The following is an 11,565-nucleotide window of genomic DNA, read 5'->3' as shown; positions in this document are numbered from 1 at the left end:
TACTGAAATCTTAAATATATGATAAGAAGCCGAGATGGCCTAGTGGTAAGAACGCGTGAATCTTAACCGATGATTGTGGGTTCAAACCCGGGCAAGCACCACTGAATTTTCATGTGCTTAATTTGTGTTTATAATTCATCTCGTGCTTAACGGTGAAGGAAAACATCGTGAGGAAACCTGCACGTGTCTAATTTCATTGAAATTCTGCCACATGTGTATTCTACCAACCCGCATTGGAGCAGCGTGGTGGAATAAGCTCCAAACCTTCTCCTCAAAAAGGGAGAGGAGGCCTTAGCCCAGCAGTGGGACATTAACAGGCTGTTACTGTTACTGAAATCTTCTCTGGAATGCTTCTGGTATCAGGTTTTCCGTTGCCAATACAAAAAAAACATCTCGTTTAATAGTGTAGATAGATAATATTACATAATAACTATACTTAGTGTAAGTGTTGTACAGATATTATAAAAAAAAGAAATAAATAAGGAAGTACTTTATTTGAAAAACTACAATAAATATAAATGCAATTGAAAATATCGTCTACAGTACATGCGAATTTACGTTACCATAAAGATCGATTAAACGCTACATAAATTGCAATCAATTTTAAAGCTTAAAATTAGATGAATAGGATCTATAATTGTTTAACAATTTATTTGAAACAAAGACGTCCATGAAACACGATGTATGGTTAAAATGACATCTGTTTTCCCACGCCCTAGATTTTCCTTCTTTAAATATTAAAGACGAGGCGAAGCAGTGGACTAATAGATTTCAACCTTTTCAGAAACGACATGTTACACATTAAGATAGCGTAAAGAAATGAAAAATTAAAAAAAAAAAACAATTTAAAAAAAATTGTGAAATTATAGAATTAAGTACACTTAAGTGCACACTTGATTATAATCAAATAAATAAATATATCAGCCTTTATTTAGTTTTTTGTTCAATGTTTATAAATTCAAGCAAAAACTTATTTATATCCTACATCAATAAAAATAAAACGGATAAAATAAATTGTTCATTAAAAAAATATTAATTAAAAATAAAAAGTTTAAATTATTATTAATAAGTCTCCAAATAAATGTAAAATGTAAAATCAAGATGAAAGACACCTTAATTAAAATTATATACAAGCATTTAAAATAACAAAACACGCTACGCTTATCACTCGATCACGGCCAGTAATGACCACCTGCCACCCAGCAGGTCGTCAAATGCATTGATCGATACCACCATTTACCTTCCCAACCTCACCGTCACCGGACATCTGACTGCGCCGGCTACACAATGAAGCCAAGAAGCATACGATGTATGAAGTTCTTTCTTGCTCTCTTCAGCATAATTTTTATTGTAAGTTTAATAAATTTATTTCTTTAATATTGATCGACCTCATTTAAATACATAGTATATAAAAACAAATGCCGCACGCGAGAATTTTTTAATAATTGTTTAGACTTTATTGTTCGATGGCGCTGAATTTACAAAAGTCGTAATATATTTTTTTTTTGTTGAAAATGATTTATTAAAAACGTATTGATGATAATTAAATATTATTTATAAATAAATTGAATATTTGTTTAAAATTGAATTTTAATCAAACAATTATTTAATTTAATAAAAAGTTTAACAATCTTTCTTTACCTATTGTAGTGACCTCCTATATTATATATTGAATTTGGAAAAAAATATATTTGGCTATTATTATTTGTTTTAGCTCTTCGGTCTCGTGCTCTTGGCGGCGACTGTTATTAACATGCGTGAGCGCAAGTCTATGCCTGATCAGCAATCTACGCTCTCTCGTGGTGTGCTGTCTTTCTTCCTATCACTTGGTGTTGGGCTGGTGGTGACCGCGGTGCTGGGGTGCATTGGTTCCTTGCGAGAAAATATCAAGATACTTTATGTGGTAAGTAACCCGGGGTATATTAACCTTAGCGAATTTCCAGCCATTTCGTTGAGTTTTGTTACTACGTCACAATTTTAAAATGCTGTGCTTAAAAATATGCCTCCAACTTCAAAATAAAGTTATTAATTATTAGTATAATTAAAACAAAATGTGTGTTAAATTACGCAATTAATTTATCGGAAACTGAAAATTTTTCATCGGATAAATAATATTAATGCGAAAGTAACTCCGTTATATTTGTAAGTTACTTCATCACGACTAAATCACTGAAGGGCATCGTAATGAAATTTGATGTAGGGGTAGCTTGGAATCCGGTCGAGGTCTAGAGGACCAGCTAATTAATAATATTATCTAACCTGCAATAATCTTGAGATACTTACTATATCACATTTCTGTAACGAAGTTATTTTACGCAGCTTACAGCCATTTAGCGGTATGCCTACTGTCTTTTATACGGTTGATGTTTAAACAAAAGTGAAATTTGTTAAAAATGATAAAAACATATAATCAAACATTAAAAAACTAACACAAACTTAAACTTTGAAAACAACAAATAATAATAATAAAAATTATAATAATTCTTACCATTTTAAGATTCCGATCATACCGACCGATTCGATCCAATCCGACGTCCAAGTTACCTTATGTTTTTCAGAAAGCAACGCAAGATTCTAAGAACACTGACTTGCCGACTCATTGTAAACACATACATATGTATGTATACTATGCAAAAGCGCACACACGCGCACTTCATACACGCACGCAACCACGCACGTGAATTATTGAGAACATTAATTAGATTAATATATTAGGTTATAAATTTAAAAAATGTGTCCATAAACAACTGTAGTAAATTTTTAAAACCACCATTTATTTAGCGATTTATGTATATTATGAAATTTTATGGTTAGTAATTGGTCCATAAAACGCAATTTACCTATATTGTATTAGGGAATACAATCGAATAAGGAGTAGAGATTAATATGCCTTTATTTATAATAAATATATATATGAATTTAATGAGTATATAAAAATAGTGTTATAAATGACGAAAAATAAAATAAAAAAAAAACAATTCTTTAACTAAAATTGTGTGTTAACAATATATATATTGTTAACACACAATGCAATATATATATATATATATATATATATATATTGTTAGAAATCAAGATAGAAATAGGTTTTTAAAAAGAGATAAATCAAAACAACTATACAACAATAAACAAATAGAACAAAGGAATCAAAACTGAGCAACTGGAATATTATTTAGGAGATATCCGTCACCACCGAGAGTCCAAGCAGATGTGTGTAAAGCCAGCCCGGCTGGCCGATGAGCTCGGCAGGGCAATTCCCCACCACGATGATCATCACGTGATCAAATCGCGCCGCTAGGCCACGCCCCGTCGGAAGACATTTTCTAGCAACACGACACTAACAAACTGTCTACCGTCCACCCTCCTTTTTATACACTTCCTCCCACTACTAGTAAAAGAAAGAAAGTAACAGCCTGTAAATGTCCCACTGCTGGGCTAAGGCCTCCTCTCCCTATTTGAGGAGAAGGTTTGGAGCTTATTCCACCACGCTGCTCCAATGCGGGTTGGTGGAATACACATGTGGCAGAATTTCGATGAAATTAGACACATGCAGGTTTCCTCACGATGTTTTCCTTCACCGAAAAGCACGAGATGAATTATAAACAGAAATTAAGCACATGAAAATTCAGAGGTGCTTGCCTGAGTTTGAACCCACGTTCATCGGTTAAGATTCACGCGTTCTTACCACTGGGCCATCTCGACTTCAAATTTTCCCACTACTACCCTCCTATATTCCTACACGGCCTTTCCTGACAGAAGCCTGTCCCCGGGCTTCTTTATTTTCAACTGTCACGATCCGTTTCCACGATTGGGACGGAGACCAGGGGATTTTCTTCGTTCACAGTGGAGGCAGCTAGTTCTGAGCTGCTCGTTCTAATCTCTGTATTCCTGAGGGTCCTTGTTGCGATCTCTTCCACAGGCTGTACAACACCGGGACGCAGGTCGACACCGGCAGTTAATTCCTCTTCTTCAGTATCTCCGTCTTCAATGTTCAATCACTCAGCACTACATCCAAGAACGCGCGCCGGCTCCAACACTCGACCGCACCGTCCGGCCGCTGCACAAGAAGTGCCGTATGCGCCGCTCAGCCGGTGAATCATTGACTCCGTCGAACGCCGACAGATGGCGCTAGCGTTCCAGAGATGATACGATTGCGACACAGCCATCCTACTGCACACGTCCCAGTGTGACGGTTAATCTGCAATAAAATATCCACGAGAATACCTTGTTCCACTCGGTCACTCCTGACCACACTACCTTTTTAGGGGTAAAGTACAAAGACATCAAAACGTATGTGTTTTTAATTTTTAACATCTGTAACATAAAATAAAACCACAGATTTTACTGCATATTGCGAATCAACAATGCTGTCGACGCTGATAGCTATCATAAGCTAAGCTCTCTTTTTATTTTACATGAAACCTGCTCCAAGACAACTGACCCACAAAGTCAAGTTGTCGAACACACAAGGATAGCATGTCTGATGCTCTCTAAGATGTATTCAAAACGAAGCAACTCAATTACCTGGGATAATGAATCCGATGCACTCCAAGATATCAATTATCCCAAGCCAAAGTCATCCTGTGATAACGCGTCCGATGCACTCCAAGACAACAGTTATCACAGGCCCACAATTATCCGCGGGATAACCACAGTCCGATGCACTCCAAGACAACTGGTTATCCCCGCCTAGCCTCCCGAGGACAACCACAGTCCGATGCACTCCAAGAAAAATGGTTATCCTCAGCTCAGGGATCCTGGGATAATGAATCCGATGCACTCCAAGATATCAATTATCCCAGGCCAAAGTCACTCCTGTGATAACGCGTCCGATGCACTCCAAGACAACAGTTATCACAGGCCCACAATTATCCGCGGGATAACCACAGTCCGGTGCACTCCAAGACAACTGGTTATCCCCGCCTAGCCTCCCGAGGACAACCACAGTCCGATGCACTCCAAGACAAATGGTTATCCTCAGCTCAGGGATCCTGGGATAATGAATCCGATGCACTCCAAGATATCAATTATCCCAGGCCAAAGTCACTCCTGTGATAACGCGTCCGATGAACTCCAAGACAACAGTTATCACAGGCCCACAATTATCCGCGGGATAACCACAGTCTGATGCACTCCAAGACAACTGGTTATCCCCGCCCATCCTCCCAAGGATAACAACAGTCCGATGCACTCCAAGACAAATGGTTATCCTCAGCTCAGGGATCCTACAGTAGCGTGTCCGATACACTCCAAGACAAACGCTCACCGTATCAACTTATTAAATTTGCCTTACTTTAGCCCCGAGGCATCAAAGAAAGCAGCACAAACATCAGGGGTCCACCCTCCACGCCACGGAACAATACACTCCGCAGCCGCCCGAGTCGACCCGCCACACGAGACAGCCAGCAGCTGCAGCTCACAGCGACCGTGTGGAAGCATCCTCACCACCCGGCAAGTTCTCCGCACACACGAGTCCAACTTCCCGGTTGACTGCGCCTGCTTACGAACAAATAATCAAAGAACAGTATACCCGGTAATCAACATAGTATACAAAGTGAGTTGCGTGAACCAACGGTCCCGCCCGGAAGGTCCGAACCGCATCGCTCCCCGCAATGAATTGAGCCTCCGACCCATCGTTCTCCAACCACTAAAATGTGACAGTCACCCCTCCAAACGACTCCGATCACGTGACTCACTACGTCACAGCGTTCACACCCCATCGACACAACAAAATCAAATGAGTTACTTCGAATTGGAAAATTGGTTGGATCTCACCGCAGTATTGATATCAATGACACGATCGGCCTCGCCCATTCGTCTTCGCCACGGAACGCCCCGGCGAAGACAACACCGCAGAGTCCCGATGCTCCATCATAGTCACAACAATTACTCGCGGTCGCAGCAGCGTCCCGCGCAGAGGTGAGCGGCTCATTCCTCCAACGACGCCAATCGAATCCGATCCCACTTCTGATGTTAGAAATCAAGATAGAAATATGTTTTTAAAAAGAGATTAATCAAAACAACTATACAACAATAAACACAAATAGAACAAAGGAATCAAAACTGAGCAACTGGAATATTATTTAGGAGATATCCGTCACCACCGAGAATCCAAGCAGATGTGTGTAAAGCCAGCCCGGCTGGCCGATGAGCTCGGCAGGGCAATTCCCCACCACGATGATCATCACGTGATCAAGTCGCGCCGCTAGGCCGCGCCCCGTCGGAAGACATTTTCTAGCAACACGACACTAACAAACTGTCTACCGTCCACCCTCCTTTTTATACACTTCCTCCCACTACTACCCTCCTATATTCCTACAATATATATATACAATATAACTGTTAAATATTTTGACTTTATCATAAACTAATAATTACAAGTGAATAGCATCATGATCTAATTATGAATCTAAGCTTCAAAAAAATATAAATATAATACAAACAAAATATAATTAAATTTAATACAAACAAAAATAAAATATAAGTATTAATTTTTTTTCATTTTTTACTTATGTAGAATAGTGTAGTAATAACTATTCTACATAAGTAATATTTCGTCATATGGAACACTATTTTTATATACTCATTAAATGAGTATATAAAAGAATACATTTACAGATGAAATACATTTTTTAACAACTTCGCAGACATTCAAGACGCCATTTTTTCGCAAATCTAGTGTAAAATTAAAGGTGTAATTAAAGATTTCGACGAACGATATCGCGTCAATAAAATATCAAAGTTGTTTATTTGTGTTTACTCCTCTTGTGATTGAAAACCTGCGAAAAAAATATTATATATAAGAATGCCATGTATCTCAATATTTTGACAATTATATTATGCGTATTTTCTCGTTTTTAATAGTATTATCCTCTTATATATGTCCGTGAGCCTGTATTTGTGTAAGTCTGTCTAGCTATAAGCTGTAAGCAATAGCTACCTGTGCAGGGTGTATGCAAACTAAGGTGCACAGACATTAACCGAAATCAATCGACCGGAAACAGATCAAACTACCTCACTACCCAAGCTAGCAACTAGACCAACAGTACAGTCACAATATTTTATTTTTTTATTCGATATACCGTTTATTGAAAATGTATCAATATTTTATTCACATCAATACCGTCATTGAACATGCATGATGCATAGAATATATCTATGTCTCTATACGATAAATAATGAGGTTGTATATAACATTAATGTATATACAGTAACAGCCTGTTAATGTCCCACTGCTGGACTAAGGCCTTCTCCCTCTTTTTGAGGAGAAGGTTTTTTTTTTATAGAATAGGAAAGCGGACGAGCATATTGGCCACCTGATGGTAAGTGTTCACCAAACGCCCTTAGACATTGGCATTGTAAGAAATGTCAGCCATCGCTTGCATAGCCAATGCGCCACCAACCTTTTGAACTAAGATGTTATGTCCCTTGTGCTTCTGTGATTCTGAGCTAGGAATGTAGTATTCCATTCCCAACATGATCTCGTCAGCAACAGCAGCGGCACTAGCTGTCGGGTCATTCCCACTGAAGCAACGTTCCTTCCAAGGGACCGACGCAGAGTAATCGTGCATACCGTCCCAATCTGCCGACTTATAGTGCCAAACGCGACGTTTGCATACCGCTAGTGGCGGCAGCTTGGCCTGTGTCACTCTGGTAGATATAAGGCTGTGATCCGAAGAACCAAGAGGAGCTTGAACTACAACCTGATATTCCACCGGGTGAGAAGTCAGCAGAAGGTCCAGTAGAGCAGGTGTTTGCCCATCAATGTCTGGGATCCTGGTGGGCTGATCAACCAGTTGGGTCAAGTCATGTGTGCGAGTAAAAGCATGAGCAGTCCTTCCAGCGTGGTCAGTTTTGACGGATTTCAACCATGATTCGTGGTGAGCATTAAAATCCCCCAAAAACACCAATTCCGCGTTAGGAAATTGCTCTTGCGCAGCATCTGCCACCCGACTAAGATGGTCAAATAATCGGCTTGTCTCCAAGTCACCATTGTGGGATCTGTAGAGGCACACGAAGACTCGACTCTGACGAACCAGGTCCACGAGTACCACCAACATGGAGAAGGAGGGGTCCTCCAAGCAGCGCAGTCGGTGACAGCAAACATCCGTCCTGACGAACAAGCATACTCCGGCTTTCGCTTTGAAGGATTCTTCAAGCGTGTAGCCGGGATAATTAAGGTAGCTGGTATCGGCAGGACGGAGTATTTGTGTCTCCGTGAGAAACAACATTGCTGACCGTGCTGTCTCGAGATGGTGGTGGACAGCGTTGAGGTTAGCGTGGAGTCCACGGATGTTAGAGAACTCGACCTCAAAAAGCGAGGGTTTGATGGGGGTGTGCACCGCTGTACGACCGTTATTTCTGTTTTGTTGCGCTACCATTTGGGAAAAAAAAATGGAAAAGAGACGTGAAGCGAGCGACGTATTGCCACGATAGGAATGGGCAAAGTGTGGAGGCGTGTTTCCCTAAGTGGTTGCCAAAAGGAAAAATACACTGACCCGCCGGACGGAAGGGCCCCCGAAAATTTTGTCAGTATACTTGAATACCTACCTTGCCCAATACTTGCATAACTTTTTAGAATATGAACTTAACGTTCCGGCAAATTTTAATTGGTTAGAGCTGCATTAAAATGTATATATTTTCCAGCACGCCTGCTTCCTGTTCTTCCTGGTTTCCGTGGAAGTCATAGTGGGAGTTGGTAGCGCAGTGTTGAGTGCTTGGGTGGGGGATTCCAGCGAGCTCGCCGTACAGTTCTATAAGAACACCACAGTTGAAGACATAGATAGATCTAATCAGAAGATGTTTTGGGATAATTTGCAATCCGAGGTAAATCTGATGCTGAAAACTTTGGCTAAAAGATTTGAGAGGTTTTGTAATTATTGTTTTCATTTTATTGTAAAACTAACAATGCGTTTATTGTTGTATTTTTATTGTATTTATATTTTCATACTATAAATCACGCCCAAGACTTAATCAATGACCCGGTGAAATTCAAGTCTATGAATTAAATATTTATTCGACAAATTATAATTTGGTGGCAAAATCTCTATCGTTTTTAAGCAGGTATACGTAATTATATATAATTAAAACATATTATCTATATATAGAATCAATGCTGTGGTGTAGAAGGACCTGAAGATTATGCGATTTTGGACCGTGAAATCCCCGCGTCCTGTTGCTTACGCGCTCATCCCCTCCGCGAGGGTGGGGCCCGACGCCATTTGCACTCGACTTGCTTGAACGATAAATCATATTACATGAAAGGTTGCGAAGAAGTTTTAAGACAGAAGAAATCGTTTCGAGGGAACATATTTATAACGATTGTCGTAATATTTGTATTGCTAGAGGTAAGTTTTATTATAAATAATCCGGAAGAGAAAGTTAAACATGGTGAACTCATGATTATGATTTCAACTATATCTTCTAAGTAACAAGTTGAATTTAGAAGCATTCTATAATATTGTGTAGTATGAAGTTCAAAGACGTGTAGACTTGATAATGTTAGCAATATAATAGTACTTCTATTTGCAGATAATTTGCATCATACTTTCTCTATGGATGGCTAGAGGAGTTCGAAACGAGCGTCGTAAGCTGCAGCAGAATTTACAAGCACATTTTGAATCTTAATTAACTTTTTACCATTAAGATATAGTTCTAAGTTTCACCCATTGTGTTCAAAGTCACAAAGCACATCTAACGCAAAATGTTTCATTATAAGTACTGTTCTAATTACGATCGCGTGGAATGGTGGCAACAATAGAAAAGAAGAGAAGGAAACAGGAAAACCGTTGGTTCGCAATTCAGATTATTAGGGCGATATTGAACCAGCCCTCATGTCGCCAGTGAAAGCAATAATGGGGTGTCAAATCTCTTAATAATTTTCGTGTAATGTAATAAACACAAAAAAAAAAAACGAAAATCTTTATTACACTTTCGCATTTTTATCTATGGAAAATATTTTGATAGTAATTTTAATTGATTGTATATGATTATTAGATTTTAATTTGTTTTTTAATGTCTTGAACGAATAAATAAGACATACAGCGGATACTGTGATAAAAAGTAGAATTATAAGTTAAAAAGTCTTGGATTAAACAACTAATATAAAAATATGACCATATTTTGCACATTCACGTTTAGTACTGTAACTGATTAGCACAACGCTCATTGCTGATAGGATAGGATACCAAGATACCAATTTTGTCATGGTATTGGTGTTGGCTTTGTGTACGTTTCCACTGCCGATTCATGTGTCTAGAGGGTACAGTTCAGTGTATGATATTTGCACGAATATGTATAATGTATGTCGGCTTTAGTAATAACATTTGTGTAGCAGTTGTGTGGTTGCATTTTGCAACATGACGTGGTTTTTATTCTTCTTTCGAATGTAAAATTATTGATGTCAGAACGAGATAAATATCTATGTAACTGCACCCGCCATGCAATTGTAATTTAATTGTATGTAATGCTTTTTTTTAATCGTATATGTTTGTAACTTCATCGTGGTAGCTTTGAAAACAATGTCATAATACTGCCCATAAGATTGGTCATATGTTAGATTAATATTTTTCTAGTATTAAGATGTAATTTATTTCGTATGTATGTAGAATTCTCGTATTTTTTTCATTTTTTAATACGATTTACGTGTACATTATTTTTAGTTTTTGCAAAGTCTTATTTCCAGTTACTATATTTAAGATAAAATATACAGACAAATTGGCCACCTGATGGTAAGTCGTTATCACCGCTCATAGAAATGGCGCTATGAGAAATATTGATCTTTCTGTACATCATCAATGCGCCATAATCTTGGCATCTATGACGTTATGTCCCTTGTGGCTGTTACACTCACTCACCCATCTCAACACACTAAAACTAATTGCTGTTGGGCGATAGAATATGACGTGATGAGTGGGTGGTGCCAATGTAAATACTTAAGGAGCTGGTCCTTACTGGTAACTCAAAAACGATCGGTTACTGATGTACAATAGCAATTCGCTAAATTTACGAGTAGTAACCAGGTATTCAAAAAAAATAGAATTTCAATTATATATTTTTGTTTGATTAAAAAAAAAATGTGAATATTTTTAATTATTTTTTTTAATTATATATTAGTTATCTACTATCTAGTCGTGTATCAAAATAGATTATGCTTTTTAGGACTTTATTAATAAGAAGTCTAGGTGTGACGACATTTTGATCTCTGATGCGCCTGCGCATTTTTGTAATGCGTTTTAATGTCGTTGCATGGTAATATTGCAATAGAATAAAATTATATATAATAACGTATCTTAAAATTCGTTTTAAGATTTTATGGCTTTTTATGTAAGTAATGGGTTTAGTGATTAAGTGTGGCTAAGAGCTGTAGGGGACCAATTTATCAAAGTCATTTTCACTTGGTGAATTTCTGACGATTTATGTATTCAGTTATATGCCTTTTCTATTAATGTTTTTGATCTTAAGGATCTATTGGTGCGCCTTAATGATAAACCTGACTCGTATGCCGTGACGGCCAACGACGGACAGAGTAAACTTACTCTGTCTGATACCGTCAGTACTCATGTA

At 38.2% G+C, this 11,565-nt stretch overlaps 1 protein-coding gene across 1 annotated transcript; it reads left to right on the top strand.

Annotated features, from left to right (window-relative positions):
- Nucleotides 1–1,256: 1,256 nt before the first annotated feature.
- On the top strand, nt 1,257–9,636 carry LOC126770073 (23 kDa integral membrane protein-like). Its single transcript, XM_050489225.1, has 5 exons — nt 1,257–1,350; nt 1,715–1,903; nt 8,647–8,826; nt 9,108–9,347; nt 9,532–9,636. The coding sequence occupies exons 1-5, from the start codon at nt 1,288–1,290 to the stop codon at nt 9,625–9,627; spliced, it is 768 nt and encodes a 255-aa protein (XP_050345182.1). The 5' UTR covers nt 1,257–1,287; the 3' UTR covers nt 9,628–9,636.
- The last annotated feature ends 1,929 nt before the right edge of the window (nt 9,637–11,565 follow it).

The sequence above is a fragment of the Nymphalis io genome, chromosome 8 (assembly GCF_905147045.1).
Source record: "Nymphalis io chromosome 8, ilAglIoxx1.1, whole genome shotgun sequence".
In the NCBI taxonomy this organism is placed as follows: Eukaryota; Metazoa; Arthropoda; class Insecta; order Lepidoptera; family Nymphalidae; genus Nymphalis; species Nymphalis io.
Note: the sequence above shows the minus strand (reverse complement) of the source record. Positions and strands in the feature narration are given on the sequence as shown.

Coding starts and splice junctions, on each gene's coding strand:
- LOC126770073 (XM_050489225.1), top strand. CDS start 1,288: ATGAAGCCAAGAAGCATACGATGTATGAAGTTCTTTCTTGCTCTCTTC. Junction 1,904..8,646: donor ATATCAAGATACTTTATGTG/GTAAGTAACCCG, acceptor TATATTTTCCAG/CACGCCTGCTTCCTGTTCTT. Junction 8,827..9,107: donor GGGATAATTTGCAATCCGAG/GTAAATCTGATG, acceptor ATCTATATATAG/AATCAATGCTGTGGTGTAGA.